We start from the raw sequence: 22,071 nt of genomic DNA, 5'->3' as shown, positions 1-22,071 counted from the left end.
ATATGCGTCTGATAGTGAAGGTGAAATCATAAAGCTTAAAATTTACATAATGTTGTCACTAGGGCACTTCTGAGTGATTATATGGACGTGAACTTCGATAAATGCGAGGATAGAAGGATAGAATTATTATCATAATGAAAGGCATTATAGCAGATTTTTTGTTCACACGCCTACTATTTTCGAAAAAAACTTCTTTATACTTCACTTTTATCAATTCTACTTTGAATTATGCGCGAAAACGCTCGTAAAGGTCATGGGTGGCGGATTATGACTTCACGTGAGCCTATTATTATTAAGAAGTGCCTATACTTTAATTATATTGAATATCTTTTTGACCCAAATATTTATACCAAAACTGGGCCATTTTTTATATTCCCTTCAACACATGATACCGTTACTTAAAGCTACTGATGATACACAAATAAAATTTGAAAAACAAAATTTTATGAACGATGCGAGATTCGACCCACGACCTCCGGCGTTCCGTGCCGGTGCTCTAAACCACTGAGCTAACCGTTCTAGTACCGTCTCGCTATAAAATTCTGTTTGCTTTGTTCAACTCTCAGGTTCTGGCTTCATGTGGCTTGAGCAGGTTATAAACTGTAAAGTAGATTCTGTAGATGAACCTGAGAATTGAACAAAGCAAACAGAATTTTATAGCGAGGCGGTATTCAGGCGGTTTCAAAGTTCATAAAATTTTGTTTTTCAAATTTTATTTGTGTATTAATCCTAGAAGTGAGGGTAATCACTTTAAAAAAACATAACAAATTGCTACTGATAATATTAAATACACCTTAAGAAGTACTCAGTGGAAAATCACCACAACTCCAGTTCAGTGTAATGCTGAAACTCGACGGTAGTAACTATTAATCAGATTAAGCAGTTCTTCGAAATCACTCCCCGTGATAGGTTTGGTGGAATTAAAACAGTCCGTAATACGCGCACATGTGTGAGCGATATTGCAATTACCGGGCAATCATTCACACTAACGAGGGACGCAATACAGACGCAGATTCTATAATATAAAAAATAGATATACATTTTTGATAACATATTCTGTGAATGTGTTTTATTATTCTCTTATTTAAAAGTTTCAGGGACACATTTTAGCACTTTGGAAGTGACTTTCGCGAAAACTATTCAATTTAGAAAAAACATTGCTATAAGAAACCTTAATACAATTTTTGAAGACCTATCCACACCACCCAGATACCAGGGTTTGATGATGATAATAAAAAAAAAATTGAGTTTCAGTTCTAAGTATGGGGAACTCCCAAAATTTATTGTTTATTTTCTATTTTTGTGTGAAAATCTTAATGCGGTTCACAGAATATATCTATAATATAATAATAGACATACATTTTTGATAACATATTTTTTGAAGGTTTTGGATACTTATTTAGAACGAAAGCAATGGAATATATAATTATTTGATCCAACAAAGAAGCTCATACATTCAAAGATTGGCATGATGAGGCATTATTACTTAATAAAAGGCCGGATTTTTCGGCGCATATTTTCACCATACATGATTACTGTAACGTTGTTGCACCACAAAACGAGGAACAGCTTTTAGCGTTATTTTTAGTACTTAATCTATGGCTAGTGTTGGTACATAAGTAAGAAAATATTGTGGTACAAAAAGATTAATCTAATATCTTACCGTATTCCGCACTCCATAAACATGAGCACCAATCCATACAGCATACAGCGGCCCGCGTATGCTTTCATGATCACCCGCAGGAGACTGGGGGTGCGTTTGCCCCTTGCATTGGCCACTTCCTCCTCCCATAGCCGCGCAAACTTATCCCCTAATGGACCTGTACAAATTTACGTAATTATACTAAGTCAAACACTCGTTGCCCACGGGGCCATTTGTGTGTAGGCAAACAAGTAACAAGCCTATATCCCTAGCGAAACGATGATTTATGGTAACGATTGCTTAGCGGTCAAATGGTCAATAATTACTAGGCTAATAATTAGGCCTTGAAGTGCGTTAAGCTTAGACCAAAGTTTAGAAGTAGTCCGAACAAATTCCGACAAATGCCAAAAAAAATATGAATATTATTGAGGTGCATGACCAAGACCTTCTCAACCAATCACAAAGATCGTGAAACTGTTAAATATTTTTCAGAAAAAGGAAAACTATCAAAACCTCACAAGCCATATTCGGTGTCCGTGAATTTTATCATAACATTTAGTATTTCGCAATTGTATTACCAACATAAGATTTTAATAAATGTACCTAATATTTGTTCTTAGAACTTTACTTACTAGAATTACCTATATCCTTTGGCTTCCGTTCTACGACATTCTAGCTTTTAACTAAGAGTAACCAGTGAGGTCAATGTCCCAAACTGTTCTCTCCGTGACCCTACTGGTAAACTTATGAGGAAACATTACCTGAGCCCATTTTCAGATTTAAGAATTCTAAACTAACATACCATCGCGCTAAATCAGGCCAGAAAAACATGAGTCCAATAAGGACAACTACAGATCCGACTCAAAATCGTAGTTATAAACTCAAACATAAGGATAATGAAACATTGGATAGAGGTGTATTACCAAAATTGAAAGCCAAAGTTTCGGTTCAACTACGAAAGTTCGACTTAAAATCTATTACCGAAATACTTCGGATCCGAATACTGCGGACGGATTTCGTTTCACAGCCACAGATATAACCATAAGTGAAGTTGTAGTTACGATCATAATAATGTCAAACAACGAAAAAGTAAATGTTCAGTGAATTTGGGAATATGGTATACGAAAGACAAAATGTCTAATAGCGAACTTCGTATCGATCTTCGGATCCGAAACACTTTCGCAATAGGAAACTGTACGATCCGTCAACCGAAACTTTGTATTTCGATTTTAGGGCTCCAGAATGGGAAGAAAATATTGTTTGACTGTTTTGTCGGATTTGTATACTAGGTCTCTGTTTGCGGCCTTTATTATGATAAAGCACTTTTTGCAGTACTCTAGCAATTACAAAAACGAAAATAACAAAATAGATCGACAGATAATAATGATTATCCAAATGCTGTGAGCTCTCTTGAGTGTAAATTCCGCTAGATTTGTCTCTAGTCGATTCGACACGTGTTTCGCGCTCGTTGGCACTGCACTGACAGTCTCGTGCCAGAATTTGGCGAATCAACATCTCCTGAGGATGCGATGTGTGGAGGTGAAACACGTGTCGAATCGATTAAAGACAAATCTTAGCGGAATTTACACTCAAGAAACCTCACAGCAATTGGATAATTATAGCCTTCCGCCCTTTAAAATAACGCCTACTTCAATATTTTTTTGATAATAACCATCTTATTTTAAAAAAATGATCTAGGGTTAATACCCAAGGAGTCGACAATGTTTCTATAGCAATATGATCACTACTGTATCCTGTTAAGTATTGCCCGTAAACTCTGTTATATTCTAAATGAACTAGCCGCTTTTAAGATATTACAACTCTATTACAATTCAACTTTTAAGATATTACAATTCTCGCGGGATTTGTGAAAAATGAAGTTCACGTCGATGAGCTATAAAATGCCAAAAGTATGTTTAATTTGCCATAGCAATCTTCCTCGAAATAGGATTCATATAATATGTTGGGAACGGGAGCGAAAACGGGAACCGGAACTGGAATAGGACGTGAAATAATCTTCAATTCCAAACTTGCTTATTATTTTTAAAAACCGTTTATATACGCGGACGTAATAGCGGGCATCAGCAATTAACCCATAAATCAATTGAATACTACATTTCAACCTTTTTCTGACAATAGCGTGTGAGCTCAATGTGTGAGGTATACCTCACCTGCCTATAGGCAATGTATGGATGGTAAAAAGACAAATTAATTCGAGTTGATCAGTTCAAGGTCCTTGTGATAACGTTATTGTTTACTTACGATCGGTCATTAGTTTTTGATGTTAAATTTAACAGATTTATTTTGTTTGTTTGATTTGAGTTTTAATTTTCTTCAAATGGGCGAAATAACTCTTGCTAAATTGTATTCAAAACAGGAATGTAAACCACACGGTTTAAGTCAAATTTGACGTTAACAGGAACGCTGACTTTAACACAGACTGCGGAATGTGTTGCATCATTGTATTCCTTGGTATAGTTAAAGTTAAAAGTGAAATATCAAGTCACTATAGAATATTTATCTGCAACTTTGTAGCTATTTAACATTATCAATAGCTTTAACCGGCGAAGATTGGACGGTTACGGTTTACAATTAAAGTTGAAACGTGGACGTCATCTAAAAGTTGTCAAATGGTGCAACTCTCTTTTTCCTTAACCGGTCCTTTAACATGTTTGTTATTGCCAAAGTTAGTTAGTGCAAACCAGCCTTCATCAAATCGGGTTTTTCAAATTTGTGGTATTTAAGTTGTCAAAATTTAATTTGAACCAACGTAGTAGTTCTCTAACGAGCAAAAGAAAAAGAAAAAATTCAAATGAAATAGATTTATTCGATAATGCAGGGCTAAAAATAAATTAAAGATTGATCACTAGCCGATTAGGGTCACTTCCTCAAAAATTGTCTAAAAAACCGAGCGAGAGAGATTTTCGGGTTGAGAGTATTATGATTATGTTTTGTTTATTAGAGAGGGCAACTCCCTTTGGAGCTCACGTGATGCTCCCATGGACATCTGCAACATCAGGGGTTACAAGATGCGTTGCCAGCCTTAAAGTTGGGACAATGCTCTACGCTTGTAGATTACTAAGTCACATCGGTTCGGGATAACAGCATCCAGTAATTGATTCCTCAAAGTGGCTGTGTGAGGCAAGGAGTTTCTCGCAAAATGCGCGGTTTTAGAAAGCCAAACGCCAACATCATGTGAATATTTCGCATTATGACGTAACGTCCGGTGGTGGAATTCAGCTGCTGGTATTAGCTGAGTACTCCCCGCGATAAATGCGGTAGAAGATGCAAAGATAACCGACATCTCTACACAACGCCAAAGAATCAAGCCGTTCGGAGATGACTTGATCGGCCACGATTCGATGATTGATGATGATCAAAGGATTCTATCCCAGAAACAGGAAGGAAAGTAAATGGATTCAAGATTTCTGTTCTTGCATAAATAAATACAAACAAATGAGGCATATATTGCAATAGTCCAATAAACAAAATGACAGACTCTGAAGCGGTCTGTAGGGAAATTCAGACTATTTTAAGTCATTGATAAGTAAATCGTTTGGGATGCATAAAAAAACAGTGGCGGCTAGGGACGGCCGACAGAAGCGAAACTTTACACTACTACTACTTTATAGGCCTGAAACACAGGTTTACCTAGTTCAGTCACAGTGTTAACTGGATTTTAAGTAAAACTTGTATTATTATTCTTATTTTGTATTTTCATAATATCTTAATAAATTAATTGAATTGAATTTATAGTATAAAGCGGAGTAGCTCCAAATTTTTATATATCTGCAAAGAGTAGATAATAAATAGTACAAGTGTTTGTACAGTTTCGATTATCGTGTGCACACCGGCTACCAAGTAGGTACCTATTCACCGATTATTATTTTTATCTACACCCATGCTTTAAATCCTCTATTAAAGATTCTTAAACAGTTAGCTTATTGCCAACATCAAAACACCCAATGTTCTAATAACCATCATCCAAACGAGTGTTGTAATGTTGTATTGATTTTCATAACAACACTCCTATGTTTTTTTATTTATGTATCTGTATGAATTTCAAAAAAAAAACATTTTCGTTTACGCGCTTTCCACACTACGAGAAGCACCGTAAAAAAAAGGTAGGTTATTCGAATTCCCGCCATTTTTATTGTTTTGTTTACAAAAAATGAGCGATAAATTTAAAACGCTGCAAAAGAACATTATATTCGAGTGAACTTTAATTATTGCATTATACAAAATGTAAATTGGTACTAAAATAAAAAAATTTTTCATTAATACTTAGTTTATTTGTATATATTATGATATAATGAATGATATTAGGTTACTACTAGGACTGGTGTTTTAATGTTAGCAGTAAGCTAACTGTTTCAGAATCTTTTAGAGGATTCATATTCTGGGTGTAGATAAAGTCTTGTGTGCAACTGTTGATAAATAGGTATTAAAACACTCATGTGATACTATTATCCACATTCGTGTTTTAATACCCCTTATTACACAACAGTTGCATAAATGACTATTAAAGTACCTACCTAATATAACCTACTCTTATATTGGCTTTAATATTATATAGTATCGTGTATAAAAGCCTCGCTCCAAAATTATGTGATAGAACTGTCGTGAACATTTTAATCTACCCTCGTCGTAGTAAGTTAGTATCTAATCTAATCTATTGATAACAAAATATAAAAGCCTCACAAGCTCCTAGCTATTAGAAATAACTGTAGTAACATAAACATTTATTTTTTATGGAAAAGGGTGACTGACATACGAGTCACGTGGTGTTAAGTGTTCACCGCCACGCACATTCTCTTGCAACACCAGAGGTATCACAGGAACGTTGCCGGTCTTTAAGGAAACGGTAACACCGCACCAGGAAGGAAGAAGTTTGTAGCAATATTAATGGACATTGCTATATTAGCACTCTCGCTGCCCGCGTCTAGAGATTACGCCTTCAAAGCTCTTGATTTAACTATTATTACTACCAAGGAAACCTTCCGAACCTAATACCATTCATTACTCTTGGTGTTTGTTCAACACTCAATTAGTGTCATTCATCTACAGTTACATAAATTACAGTTGGTAGTTCGCTTTAACCCAATTCCCTACAATTTAGGTAATTACGTTCAGATGTCACCGTTTCAATTCTAAACAATCTGTTGCTTTTAAAGTAATATCCCCAGCAGTAAGATTTTTCACAGGCTTGTGTTCGAATCTTAAGAAGGAAGAAGTTTATATTTGTTTATCCAACAATGTTAATACACATTTACTGGATCACGGTTTTTGTTACGAAACTCGCCCGAAACGGCTGAAGCGATTTGTATATGTTGTGTGCATATCGTTTAGGTCAGAGAATCGGGTAGGCCGACATTTTTTTTAGCCCAATTTTTTTTTTATTTGTATTGCGGCAATACAACGTTTGCTGGGTCAACTAGTATTTTATATATTCGGCGCGATGACTGAATGATGCAATATTATATGAACAACTAACAGAATCCGATAAATTCTACATACACACAAAAAAAACCATGATAAAAAAACATGGATAAATACATACACATTAATAGGTTTAGTTCTAGATTTTTCCATGTTATGTAACAACAAGTTGACATATTAGGAAATTATAGTAACTCAAAAGATACAAAAATAAAATGGTTTTTTAAAATAAGAAAACCGCCAACATAAACAATGACGGAAAACCAATATACCAATATTTTTCCGAGTTTTGACATTGCTGGGTACCAAAAATTTCTATGGTTGACTATAGAGGCAATAGGGTTTGGTTGTGTGAAAGAGGGAAATACTCACCTGCATCATTGTTTATTGGTTAAATAAAACCACCAGTGAGGGAACTACTTAAGATCAGCTGTGCATGGACACATTGTAGACTAAATAAACTGCAACTATTACTTTATAATATCACTAGCCGACCCGACAGACGTTGTTCTGTACATAATAAATAAAATAATGTTTTTTTTATGAATTTGTCAATAATACATCATAACATCAAGAATTGCTTCGTAAAAATGCACCCTGTTGTTGTAATGAAATTGTTTCACAGCATAACTGTCAAACCGTTGCGTCAATAAATTCGACGGGGGACGCATCAAAGAAAAAACAAATTTGTTGTTTTTATTCAATTCCGAGCATTTTCCTATTTATTCACCTTTTAAACCTTCCCTGTACTTCCACAAATAATTCAAGACCAAAATTAGCCAAATCGGTCCAGCCGTTCTCGAGTTTTAGCGAGACTAACAAACAGCAATTCATTTTTATATATATATATCATTAACATACCTGATGCATGTTCTTCTAAGGGTTCATACAGATCCTCTTCCTCAATTTCTTTTTTAAGCCCTCCCCAAAATATAGGCAGGGTCCATCTAAAATGTTTGCATTTATATTATAATCGTATAACAAAGGTGTACATTTTTAGTTTAGCAAAAGTAGTTATAAGTCCCATAAAAGTATGAGTAGTTGTAATCACTTACCACTGTTACGAATTGCTATAAGACTTAATACTAGCCGATAGATCAATGCCCTTTTTACGGAAGAGGTGGATAAACATGTGTTGGGGTGCTAACCACCTAACATTCGCCTGCAACTCCAGAATCACAGGAGCATTTCCTACATATTTGAAAAATTTAAACACTTTTTTTAAGGTTACTAAGTTGTACCATCTGGAAACCCTGCTACAGGAGCTCCTTCCACAGTTTGGTTATATTCAATTCAGTTTATTTGCAAGTTTGGGTAATGTACAGGTGTTAAACATATACAAAGCCAAACTCTGTTTAATTACAGCATGCAACATTAAAAAACATATTAATAAACTATTATAAAATGTTCATAATCCTATCATCTAAAAATGTCTAATATGTTATATGTGGAAGCGAGTTCCAAAAATTACCACAGGAGGCTACTTTACCACATGATACCAGCTAGATGGGTATCACAATGGTGCCTTTTCCTGCTGCAAATCTGTGCCCATATCTAGTGAAATTACTGGACTAATGGAAGTCGCATCCAAATAGCACAATTGTGATGCGACTCAGAATTTCATATTGACAAGAGTTCCTGCTGAACCCTTTATTGCTTTTGTAATAAGCATAAACAGGATTTTACTGTTTCTATGTGAAAACTGCTTGAAAATAGTTTATACAATATAATATGATTTCACTATAATATGAATATAATACAAATATAATATGATGCACATCAAAATATTTTTAGAAAAACACTTATTTTACATTTAAAGCATTAATTCTTGAACCTTAGTTGACATTATAAACTACTGAAAATTTTTGAGAAAAACCTTTATAGTGAAATATAAATAGAAACAGTATATAAAAATACATTAAATTAAAACTGTCATTACAGGGAAGTGTACTAAGAATAATGGCAGCATTTCCATGTTAACCAAAAACAATTCACCAAGAATCACACATAACCAAAATAAAAAAACCCTACCAAAATAATATCCCATCACTTAAATAACATATATTGGAATGTACATTTAGTTTGAAATTAACAGCAAAACTTTACTATTTACATTAATTAATTGAGATTTAAATTAATTAAAGAGGTATCTTCATGAGCCGACCTGATATTGGCTCATCATACACATATTACAATGGGTACATATTAAGGTATCATAGTATGGTAAGTTTAACATGTATAATACTAATTATAAATTAAAACAATATTAATTTAAATAAGTAATATAATTTTGTTCATTAAAATTAAATTAACACTTTAAGGTAGAAACAAAATTTTGTATTTAAAAAAGAACAAGTATTTAACCAAAAATTTTATTTTGATTATTTTTGTTGTATTCAGTTTTTCTATAACATCAAAGAATCGACTTAGAATGATAGAATTATACAAAAAAGTCATTCATAACTTACGCGAAGGTTAAAGCTGAGAGAGGATTTGTTTTAGCTCGTGGATGGGGTGGCTTGCCTTTTTTTCTAGCACTTTCCATTATCTTCTAGCTAAAATTGATAAAGGGAATAATATACAAAAGTATTTTGTTTTTAATTCTTTACATTATTCTAAATTAATTATTACACGGTAGGTCTAAGTAGGTATGAATTACCTAAGTATTTGTAACAAAATAGTACATGTTTAATGTTTTTAATAATATACCCACCGTTTTATTTTGTTGTTAATAATTATTTATTTTCATAACGATTCACTCTACACTTCACAGATGTATTTAAGATTTGAAATTATATCTATCGTAATGTATATTAACACGGCTATAAAAATTTCATTAACAATTTGTAATTGAACAAATGTATTACTGTATCTACTATCTAACACAGGATATAAATCATGCACATTTCTATATAAAACATATAATTTTTTTCAAGCTAATAATGTTTATAATACTTAGTTAAAACCATGCCAGTGTGATCACTACCCGGCTCAATGCAAAAATGCAACTGAATAGTGAATACTGATTAATGAATGCAACTGCCAAAGTGTCAACCATAGAGGATGTAATTGTAAATTAAACTTAACGAAAGGCAACAGCCAACTGCCAGTGCCAAACGTGCGAATTGCTTTACCTAAGAGCTTCTACTTTATAGATGGATGGCATCTATTATTTAATATTTAAGAGGAAAGTATTAATATATTCAGATTTATATTACTTTATAATATTTTCAAGAAACTTTCTTCCACGTACAACCAAGCTGTGGAGTAAGCATGTAATTATAATAATTTATTTATAATAGGCCCATGACATTAATTTCATATAAACACTTATTATTGCCCATTAAAATATACTAGTCAGAACACTATTAATGATCAGAAAATATATTGTGTTATTTGTTCTTTCTATTCACATGTATTTATTTTCTTTCATAAATCTATAATTTTAAAATATGGATAAAAACTATGTATTATAATATTAGATAGATACAAAAACAAAATATCATAAGCTTCGAGTGCCGCCGGAAGCGGATTCATGCACAACGGCTGCGCTATCGGTGACAGGGCTGCAGACAGAGGCATCTTTATCTGATCTTTGAGCCATCCGCTTGGCGAGAACCTTTTGATATATTGAGCAAGGCTCTTCACTATGAGACCGCCGTTAGGACTATCCGGGCTGTGATGGTCGAGTCAACGTCTTGTCGGTCATCTCGATAGCCAAGACAAAGTGCTTGCTGCTTGTCCTTTTAAGCTTTCATGAGGTAGTCTTCATATGGGATAGGGATTTCGACGAGGATAGCCAGGCGCCGGAATCGGTTAACCACCACATTGCCATGCTTATAAAGTCGACGATAATCTTTTTTTTTATGGAATAGGAGGACAAACGAGCGTACTGGTCACCTAGTGTTAAGTGATCACCGCCGCCCACATTCTCTTGCAACACCAGAGGAATCACAAGAGCGTTATCAGCCTTTAAGAAGTACGCGTTTTTTTCGAAGGTAACCTTGTCGTATCGTCTCGGAAACACCGCACAAGGAATTTCATTCCACAGATTTGTAGTACGTGGAAGAAAGCTCCTTGAAAACCGCACTGTGGAGGATCGGCACACATCCAGATCGTGGGGATGATATCCTAACTTGTGGCGTAAAGTGCAAAGGTGGAATTCGGCGGCAGCTCTATGGAATACTCCCCGTGATAAATGCGGTAGAGGACACACAATGAAGCGATGTCTCTACGCAACGCCAAGTGACCCAGCCGTTCACAGAGCTTTGGATCCCCGGCAATTCGAGCTACTCTGCATTGCACGTGGTCAAATGGATCAAGCTGATACTGGGGTGCGCCAGACCAAAGATGACAGCAACACTGTGTGGCCGGACCTGCGCTTTGAACTGCGCTAGAATGTGGGCTCTATTTTTGACGCCCAGTTTCTTCGAAGCCAATTTGGCTTTACACTCCAGATGGCCGCGGAATCAGCAATCACTCGAGATTTCGAGACCCAGAATTCCGATACTATGCGAGGCTGTAAGGGAAGTGTTGTCAAAGTGCATGTTCCGGGATAGCGTCGACGAGAACCGGAACAAACTTGTGTCTGAAATCGAGACTATGCTTTGCAAAGTCTCGGAATGGGGCCGACAAAATTTAGTCCAATTCAACCCCAAGAAGACACAAGTTTGTGCGTTCACCACTAAAAGGTCTCCCTTTGTCGTATCACCTCGATTCGATCACTCCTCTGACTGCCACAGCCTGTATTGGCATTCTAGGCGTCGATATATCGAGCGACGTTCAGTTTCATGGTGGACTTGGAAGAGAAGGCCAAACTGGCCTCTAAAAAGCTTGGTGTACTCAGTAACGCGAGACAGTACTTAACTAAAAGCCACCGCCTGCAACTTTATAAGGCGCAAATTCGGCCTCACATGGAGTACTGTTCTCACCTCTAGGCGGGTGCTCCCTAGTACCAGCTTCTTCCTTTGGAGCTGTTCGGGTTGATTCCAGCGGCCGAATTCCACCACCGGACATTACGTGCAAAGTACCACCCGCACCACGTAGACGTCTGGCATTCCACAACCGCGCGTTTCGTTAGAAATTTCTTGCTTCGCACAACTACTTTGTGGAATCAATTACCGGCTGCGGTTTTCCCCAACAGATACGACTTTGGGACCTTCAAGAAAAAAACATACTCCCACCTTAAAGGCCGGCAACGCATTTCTTGACACACCTGTTGTTGCGGATGTCCATGGTCGGTTGCCTCACCTTTCCCTACCCCGTGAGCCTCTTGCCCGTTTGCCCCCTCTTATATAAAAAACAGAGCGGTGATACGACAGATGGTTTTTTCTTTAGTGGGAAACGCGCAAACTTAAGCCACCTGGGGGTTAAATTCTACAAGGTTAAATTTACCCCATTCCGCGACCTTCTCAAGAGACTCGAAAGAAGACACAAGTTTGTCCGGGCACTGGTCGACGATTTCTCTAGAGAGACCTGCATGGCCCGTGTATTCGGGATCACCCGTGCTGTCGTCTGCATAGCAATGTATGTTGGAGGTGTTCAACATATCATTGATATACACTGATATACATATCATTGGTATGCTGCGCCCAGTGATTGCTTGATTCTTCCAACCTCCGCAAACCGCAATACACTGAAAAGTGATAGACATAATGTCTGTTTTGAAATGCAAAACAAAAACTTGAAGCCATTTTATTTCGTCTTGATCACCAATATAATCGATCGAAAAAGATTACATTAACCAGAATAACTATGAATTTATATGTTCGTAAAACTCTGGGAGCTATAAAAAAAAATGCCATGCCCTTCTTATGGTTAAATATGTAAGATAAAAACTTTTTTCTATCGATTATATTATTTCATTTTTTTGTGTAGATTCCCGGTGGATGGAAGAATGAAAGATGACGGCTCTACAGAGAAAAAATTGGAAGCCTTCAAAACATTCTCGGCTTACCCCAAAAAATTTGTTACAAATTGTTTTAATGAGGGCAAGAAATAAAGAGTTCCTTACAATGATGCCATGCCGACCATATTCAAAAGTTATCCTACTTATATGCAAAAGGTAAATATTGGTAATGGAAAATGGCTCTGTTACCCTGTTGAAAATAAACGCCACCACTTATTTCTGTCTAAGTATTATTTTTGTATTTTTGTGTGGTTAAGGTAACTATAACATAAATGACTTTCTTAATGATACCACTGATTGGGAATTGAGCGACCGCCCACAGGTTATTAAATAATAAATTTTACTGTACGATTTTACATTGTAACCATATTTTTATATAAAAAATAAGCCCGTTGAGTTTGTTGCGCCAGTTCTACTCAGGTCTGAGGCATACCTTTTGGATTAGATGGTAGTTTTTGACTTTTATTAATTGTTTAAATAAAACACCTGTAAAGGATTAAAACGCGTGTAATTGTAACGGTTTTACATTAGATTTTTACGTAAAAATTATATTTTTATTTTAGTTAACCCGACGTTTCAAGACCTTTCCAGATCTTGTTTTAGGGGGATAGTGTTTTATTTAAATGTGAAACACTCGCGTTAATCAAAGAAAATTTTATTGATAATTGGTTTTATATCCTATTTTGAATAAAAATATTTGAATTTTAATTTCTTTAATACAGTTTATTAGGAAAGTCTAAATAAAATCAGTCGTTCCAAATATTACCCGGAATTAACAAACAGTTTTTTTGTTAAATTAATATTCAAACAATTTTATTTATTTGTAAACTACCTACTGGTTCATCTGTCATAAATATAAATCGTTTAGTATTCATCATTCTCCATTGACGTGCTTATGGTGGATGTGGTAAGAATACTCAAGGCACTGGACCTGAATAAGTGAGCTGGGCCTACTGTTTTATAGTCAAATGCGCTTGTATGGTATTGGTATAGCAATGCCAATTACGCTCATTTTTGAAAATTAGCGCACCACAGTCAGTCGCCACCACAGCCAGAGCTTTCACTAACTTCAACGCAACCACACATATAACTTTCAGTATAACGAGTTCTTGTCAAAGAGCTGATGTCCTCTCAAGTGATCCTACGTGGCCTCTCTTGACATCCTGACGCCCTCGTAGGACTCTCGTTATCTCTCATAGAAAACATCCATCGATTAAATAAAATACATGCAAATTTACTAACAAAAGCCAATACACAATGAGACTAAAATCTTTATCATTTTCTCCAGTTTCTCAGGTTGAATGGCTGCCATAATAATTGCAATCAACCACGGTGAATGCTAAGCTCGCAGAGATCGTGAGTGATGTATACGACACCACGCCCTTCAATAAGACTTTAGAGATTGAGCGTTTGGCGATTAAATAAAACAACTGCTTGACTGTGAGGAATATGTGGAAGATATATGGAAGATATGATTTATTAAAAGGTTACACGATATATATACAAAATCCTTAAAACTAGTTACCCAATTACAATCGTTACTTAAAAAGTAATTACAAGTTCAGAAAATACACACCAATACTAGAGCTTACATTTTAACCAATAGTAAAACGTTTCATTCAATAAGATTTGAGAATAATATTATGTGTTCTATCACGCTCTAAAACTAATGCTATCGCAGTTTGTGTAAACTGGCGTCGAACCTCGATCATACGATGTCAATGAGCATTCCGCACCTACGCTATTGCTCCTTTATTAAAATTGCATGAATAGCGATCGACGCCCGAGTCCCGACGCGTCATTCGAGGACGCTCGGCCTTGCTGTGCGGTTGTGTAACGCGGAGCATATGACTGATCACGTGAGTAAGTCTGCGATCGTCGAGAGAAAGTACGATGCTTGAAACTTCACTGAGTTAACTACTGGTGATCTGTATGATTCTATGAGTTGTTGTACAGCATTATGAAATGGTTCTTATCAGAGCTAATATTACGTTATATAAAATAAAATGTTCTTGTCAGAACGAATCTTTCGGCATACGCTTATTACAGTTATTATGCACGATTACTATTTCTACGATCTATAATGCTACGTTACAAGTTAGGTATTAGACATTTGTTTTAATTGATATTATTGGTTGTAGGTACAGCTACAAGACAATCTACTCTTTCTACTGCAACAATAATAAAACGACAAGGCACACGGTAAATTAGAAAGTCTGATAAGCTCCGTTCTGTCTATTTCCACTGACGCGGAGCGGAGATTTCGAGCAAACGGTCTATTCTTGGTCCGCTCCACCCTGCTCCGCCTTAGTGGACACCCACGCAGTACTTATGTTCTGTTGTCCATTTACATTATTTACATGTCGCGGCTGAGAACTGAGTACAAACTGACTAATCATGTGGAATTTTTACCGCAGTGCGTGCCAGTTGAAACTTATTACGCGGATTTTAATCCGCAATGCATGCAAGGCTTTAGAAAATAGGTGCAATTATCTTTAGAAACTTATTTTAATGTCAGTTGACAAACAAGTTAATTATTAAATTAATCGTTTGTTTTAGTAAATTACAACAGAAACAATTGCCAAAAACAAAACAGTCAACACTAATTATAAGACTAAATAATAACTGAAAAAGTGACTGCGTTATTTGACAGTGATTGTGGTTGACATTGATAATCCGGAACGATTATCCAACGAACACCAAATTAAAATTAACAAGTTTTTTGGCTGATCGGAGCATCAAGGTTGTTATCAACGGTGCATGCTCCGACTTAAAACCTATAAACGCTGGTGTCCCGCAAGGCTGCGTGCTATCCCCTACGCTGTTTCTTCTGCATATCAATGATATGCTGCAAATCAGCAAATTCATTGCTATGCGGACGACAGCACAGGGTATGCTTCCTACACCGGCCGTGCCAACATGTCCCGGGATAGCGTCAACGAGAACCGGAACAAAGTTGTGTCTGAAATCAAGACTATGCTTTACAAAGTCTCGGAATGGGGCCGACAAAATTTTGTCTAATTCAACCCCAAGAAGACACAAGTTTGTGCGTTCACCACTAAAAAGTCTCCCTTTGTCGTATCCCCTCGATTCGAGATCACTCCTCTAACTGCCACAGCCTTTATTGGCATACTTGGCGTCGATATATCGAGCGACGTTCAGTTCCGTGGTCACTTGGAAAAGAAGGCCAAACTGGCCTCAAAAAAGCTTGGTGTACTCAGTAAGGCGAGACAGTACTTCACTAAAAGCCACCGCTTGCAACTTTATAAGGCGCAAATTCGGCCTCACATGGAGTACTGTTCTCACCTCTGGGCGGGTGCTCCCCAGTACCAGCTTCTTCCATTTGACCGCATACAACGAAGAGCGGCTCGAATCATCGACAATCAAGTTATCTCCAATCAGCTTGATTCTCTAGCATTGCGTAGAGATGTGGGTTATCTCTGCATCTTCTACCGCATTTATCACGGGGAGTGCTCAGAGGAGCTGTTCGGGTTGATTCCAGCGGCCGAATTCCACCACCGGACATTACGTGCAAAGTACCATCCGCATCACGTAAACGTCTGGCATTCCACAACCGCGCGTTTTGTTCGAAATTTCTTGCCTCGCACAGCCACTTTGTGCAATCAACTATCGGCGGCGGTCTTCCCGAACAGATGCGACTTAGGGACCTTCAAGAAAAGAGCAAAAGGCCGGCAACGCATTTCTTGACACACCTGTTGTTGCGGATGTCCATGGGCGGTTGCCTCACCTCTCCCCATCCCGTGAGCCTCTTGCCCACTCTCATATAAAAAAGAAAACAAGTGTCAAGCAAAATTTACTACTTACATCCTCTTGACTTGTCTTTAAGTTTGAGCAAATCCAAATAACTGTAGGTATTAAATTATTAAACACTTGAAATGTTTAAATTTCAAATGTTGTTATGATTTAAATTTTAAAGAGATCAATCAGCACAGTATAAGATGCTGAGAGTGTTTCTAAGACAATATCAAGTAATGATACTGTGTAGTATTTTATTTTTCTATCTGGGTTGTATGTTGACATTGAGTTTCATTAGAATAGATTGTGCATCTGGTGCAACCCAATTTAATAAGGAAAAAACTAATAAAGTTGAGTACATATGCCTTGTCTTAAGTGGCCCTGATAATGAAGCTAAAAGAGATGCAATTCGGGCTACATGGGCAAACTTTGCCAATAATATTTTCATTGAAAATGATGTTAAGTTGTATAAGTGGAACCATACCTGGACTAGACCGAACATCCAACAAGATACAATCAAAGTATTATTTGCAATAGGTACTCAAGGTTTAAATAAAATAAAGCTAGAAAAGCTGGTTACTGAAAATAGCAGAAGCAATGATTTACTGCTATTAGATAGTTATGAGGACAGCTATAAAAATCTTACTAACAAATTAATACATAGTATGCAATGGTTAAGGACAAATTTTGATAATTTGAGGTATTTAATTAAATGTGATGATGACTCTTTCCTAAGAATAGATTCAATTGTCAGAGATTTAGAAGCCTATGCACCTGATATGAATGATCCTGTGATTAATAAATATGTAACTAAGAAGGTAATAATAAGTTTGTTAGAATGATATAAAAGGAACTGCACATTTATAAATATATTAATTTGGGTTTCATATATTATAATTAATTTTAGGGAAACCACTTAAATTATAAAGGTTTATACTGGGGCTACTTTCATGGACATGCCAGAGTTTATATGAGTGGAAAATGGGAAGAAAGGGATTGGTTTCTCTGTGATACATATCTCCCTTATGCTTTAGGGGGTGTTTATGTTATTTCTCAAAGTATAGTAGACTTCATAGTTAAAAATTCTGATATGCTAAGGTAAGCAAACAAACTTCATTTAAGTCTATAGAATATAATACAACAAACATGAATAAGTTGATATGTATCCCATACAATAAGAAGACATTTCTAGTCTTTCCTCTAGTCTTAGTGAACGGGATGCGCCTACGATTACGGAAACGCGAACTAATCCCTAGCTCAAGCTGGATAACCACAACAGAAAACTAACCAGGAAAGGGGATAATGACAACACATACTTGACTGAACTACGACGGCTATGTGGGTGCTCACTAAATTCTTCCCCTCATTCTTACACCGCAAGGTTTCTTCCTCCACAAAGATTTCTTCCTTTTCATGATTCACTGTCTTTATTATTTTCCAAAATATACATGTACAAGTTACAATATAATGCTTATGGGGTTTCCCCCTATGAGATACATCCTGAGGTGGTGAGGTGATCACCTGTTCACGCGCGGTTTCGATATGGCAGTGCAATTTCAATTGCCGCAAGGCCCCTGCCCCGCACCTCAGGAGTATAAATATGATCGGACGCCCGCCGCCCACCCTCAGTGGTTCGGGAGCACGGGAGCGTTTGAATGCTAAGCTTATTACATAGCTAACATAGTTATAATTACATAAAATATCTATTTACATCTATAAAACTTACAATCTTATTGGAATGCTATTAGAATCTCACTAGATCTTTCTGACCGTTAAACAACAATGTGCAAACTTTATTATTCCTTTCTAACTGAATTTAACTATATATACATACACAAGAAGACTTGTGGGGAAAACCTGGGGTCTTGCTCCAAATATATGTAAATGGCTATATACAGCAGTTATAAGACCAATTATCACCTACGGAGCAATAGCTTGGTGGCCCAGGATAGAGCTAACGACCGTACACCGGACCGGACCGTAGCTGGCCTGCACAGTAATAACTGGTTGCATGCGCACTATGCCAACATCTGCCCTAGAAACCATTCTAGGGCTCACACCGCTTGACATACACATTCAATATGAGGGGACAATGTTGGTTCTCCGCCTGAAGCTGATGGGTGTATGCAAGAGTGATGACTGCCTCTCAGGAAACCTCTGGAACAGAGTAAGGAAGGATTTCCCACACTGTGAGGCACCCTGTGCTAGAATACCCAAAACACACATCTCTCAAAAGAATTTTCTCGAAGTGGGAGCAAACCAGTCAGGAGTAAATGAACTTAGAATTTACACAGACTGGAACTGGAGCTGGCGTCTTCTCACAGGAACTGAATATACACACCTCTATACCCTTAGGCTCACACAGCTCCATTTTCCAATGCGAATCCATAGCCATCACGGAAGCTGCAGACACAATACTAAGAAGGAAAGTACATGGATATTATATCCGTATTCTATCCAATAGTATGGCGGTACTGACTGCGCTGGGGAGCAACACCTCAACTCAGTGCTGATATATGAGTGTCACCAATCCTTAGTATGAGCTGCCTCTAAGAACTGGGTAACTCTTCAATGGATCAAAGGACACAGCGGTTCGTTGGGGGATGATGCAGCGGATGAACTTGCAAGGCGGGGGTCGGAAACCCAAGTGGCTGGTCCAGGGCCAGTCCTGCTGCTACCCTTCAGCCAAATGCGGTCATGGATACTCTCTCTCACCAACAACCTACACAGAACCCGATGGACAAATGTCTCAGACTGTAGACAGTCGAAAGAGGCGATTCCTGCATTATCGCCCAAACTGACACGTCGACTTATTAGCCTAAACAGACACGACATCCGAATTATGGTCGGCACCTATTTACAATTGGCGTTATGGACAGTCCTAGGTGCAGGAGCTGTCTAACCGAAGATGAAACGGTCACTCATCTAATCCTGGAATGTGCTGGGGTGGCCAACCAACAGGCAAAAACCTTCGTAAATACAAGATCGCTCCAGGAAGTCTGTGATCACCCCAGGAGTGTACTAAACTTGTCGAAGGAACTGGGCTGGTTGGAATGACTGGCCAACACTGCACACAAAATGGACCCAGCTAAGCGGTCTAATTGCGGAAACAGGAGCCCTTTACCAATACCAATACACAAGAACTAAATTACATTAATGCTGCACTTCTAAATTTGGTGTAAATGAAACTACATAACATTATATCTTTATTGCATCAACCTACCTAATTCAAAACATTCCATATTCTAATCATAAGACATTATAGAACATTAATAGCTATGAATACAATAGCTATTGATTTTATAAAACTTATTTAACACTTCTTATACTTATTGTCACGACACTTAAGTAAATATTAACTGATTTACAACTTAAACTACAAACTGTCTTTCTGTCATGCACACTTAGTAGGTAGTACCTATACCTATACACCTTCCTTAAAACCGGCAACACTCCTGGGACCCTCTAGTGTTGCAAAAGAATGTGGACGCACATGTGTATTGCAAAAAATAGTTTGGATGGTAGATTTGATAATTAACTGTAAGTGGGACTTTTTTAATAAAACCTTTCACAAGTTAATTTACTATTACATGAGTGTGGTTGATCCATTCCCAATCTGTGGTATGTAAATCATTTGTGCTACATTAAACTTACCATTATTTATGCTATAGTACCTTATACATATACTTAATATAACCAAGCAGTACAGTTTCTAGCAATTTCGCTGCACCTGCCGCTGAACCTATGATAACAATTATCAATTATATGTATATTGAGATGCAACATTTAAAATATTTATTTCATTAAATGTTTCTCTTCATGATTCTTTCTGACCTAAGTTATAAATAGTGTGTTAGCCTAGAATAGAATAATATCGGCCACACATAATGCTATGAAAATAACTTGTTATTTATTTTTATGGAAAAGGAGGACACAGTACTTCCCCATTGTAATCAAGAGTTAAGCCAAGAAAAATAGCAGATTCCACTGGTTTTAAATAATAATAATATATTTATTTGCAAAAAACATAGTCTACAATGGTTTTTAAATATTATAATAATGAGCTTATATTTTGCCAGCACAATTCCTAGCATGCAAATATTTAACCACAATGAATATCAGAATTTCATTTCCAAAGTTCAACTAATCAACTTGCATCTACATTTTTGATATTTGGTGGAGTAAAATTCATATATTTTAGTCTTGTTGCTATTTAACAATAGCTTATTGGCACTAAACTAGTACACTATATCAGATAGAACATAATTTACTTAGTTATATAAAATTGCTTCTTTTACTTTGAATATGAGTGAAGTACTCATGAACAATAATTATTTCTACAAGGTTAGGTAGACCATTTATGTGAATAAGAGACCCATGTAAGTACCCCCATACTGCAAGGAGACCTGGGATATCCTCCATTCAAATGGGCTTTCTGAATTCTTTTATTTAAATATGAAAAGAGAAGATCAATCACAGTTCTTTTTATGCCTTAGTGACAGCTATTTGCTATTGTTTATTAGTGGAGTAGCTCTGTTGACCAGTGTTGAATGTTGGACACAATCAAATGCCTTACATAAATCACAGAAGATACCCAGTGCATTCTGTGATTCCTTATTGTCTCTTCAAATTTTATATATATACAGTGGAATTCAATTTTTAAAAACCAAGACAACTTTTTTATAACTGTGAAAGTCATGTAAAAATTGGTGCAGCAATTAAAGAATTTAATTGAAAAATGACATGGACATTTTTGATTTGATATAATTGTAAATAAGCTACATTACTATAATACCTAAAAAATAAATAAACTTATGTTTAATTTATAAGTATGCATAACTATACACTATATAGCTATTCAAATTTCAGCCAATATCATGCAGAAGATGTTTCAATGGGTGTATGGACAGCCGCACTCGGTGGAATTAATAGAGTTCATGACATAAGATTTGATACCCAGTGGACATCAAGAGGATGCAATAATGACATGCTTGTTCGACACAAGCAGACTCCTAGCGACATGTTTCAAATGTATAGAACATTGGTCCATTCCCAAGGTGAAAAATTGTGTAGGACTGAAAATACTTTGAGAAAATATTACTTTTACAATTGGAATGTTTTACCTAGTATGTGCTGTAAATCATAATATAATTACAGCCCTTGTTGTTTTTCCTACCATATTTATATAGAATACCAAATCTATCAGAAGTATAAGAATTATAACTACAGAAATAGAGTATGAGAATTAGAGATACACAAAGAAAGAAAGAGAGAGAGAATGAGAATTATAGGTACAGAAAGATCAAGTGCTTCACAAATGGTACTT

At 36.4% G+C, this 22,071-nt stretch overlaps 2 protein-coding genes and 1 long non-coding RNA gene across 3 annotated transcripts in view; 2 read left to right on the top strand and 1 right to left on the bottom strand.

Annotated features, from left to right (window-relative positions):
- The window catches only part of LOC126971195 (ATP-binding cassette sub-family C member 4-like), a 93,191-nt gene extending 83,097 nt beyond the window's left edge, over positions 1–10,094 (bottom strand). Inside the window, exons 1-4 of the mRNA XM_050817359.1 lie at positions 9,795–10,094; positions 9,550–9,636; positions 7,943–8,028; positions 1,664–1,820 (exon numbers count right to left, since the gene is read on the bottom strand). Coding sequence (XP_050673316.1) covers positions 1,664–1,820; positions 7,943–8,028; positions 9,550–9,626 — 320 coding nt within the window. The 5' untranslated portion in view covers positions 9,627–9,636; positions 9,795–10,094. The remainder of the gene's footprint in view (positions 1–1,663; positions 1,821–7,942; positions 8,029–9,549; positions 9,637–9,794) is intronic.
- A 4,669-nt stretch (positions 10,095–14,763) lies between these two features.
- Positions 14,764–22,071, top strand: part of LOC126971223 (uncharacterized) — a 274,489-nt gene continuing 267,181 nt past the window's right edge. The window contains exon 1 of the long non-coding RNA XR_007730869.1: positions 14,764–14,848. This is a non-coding gene — a long non-coding RNA (uncharacterized LOC126971223). The remainder of the gene's footprint in view (positions 14,849–22,071) is intronic.
- LOC126971217 (beta-1,3-galactosyltransferase 6) lies at positions 16,857–21,917 on the top strand. Its single transcript, XM_050817398.1, has 3 exons — positions 16,857–17,563; positions 17,653–17,843; positions 21,615–21,917. Exons 1-3 carry the CDS (start codon positions 16,949–16,951, stop codon positions 21,889–21,891), a joined length of 1,083 nt encoding a protein of 360 aa, XP_050673355.1. The 5' UTR covers positions 16,857–16,948; the 3' UTR covers positions 21,892–21,917.

Source organism: Leptidea sinapis, chromosome 23, assembly GCF_905404315.1.
Source record: "Leptidea sinapis chromosome 23, ilLepSina1.1, whole genome shotgun sequence".
Classification (NCBI taxonomy): domain Eukaryota; kingdom Metazoa; phylum Arthropoda; class Insecta; order Lepidoptera; family Pieridae; genus Leptidea; species Leptidea sinapis.
Note: the sequence above shows the minus strand (reverse complement) of the source record. Positions and strands in the feature narration are given on the sequence as shown.

What these genes read in the sequence shown, in the direction of transcription:
- LOC126971217 (XM_050817398.1), top strand. Translation starts at nt 16,949, where the DNA reads ATGCTGAGAGTGTTTCTAAGACAATATCAAGTAATGATACTGTGTAGT. An exon ending in ATAAATATGTAACTAAGAAG is followed by an intron (nt 17,564 to 17,652) that starts GTAATAATAAGT and finishes AATTAATTTTAG; the next exon opens with GGAAACCACTTAAATTATAA. An exon ending in AAAAATTCTGATATGCTAAG is followed by an intron (nt 17,844 to 21,614) that starts GTAAGCAAACAA and finishes TTCAAATTTCAG; the next exon opens with CCAATATCATGCAGAAGATG.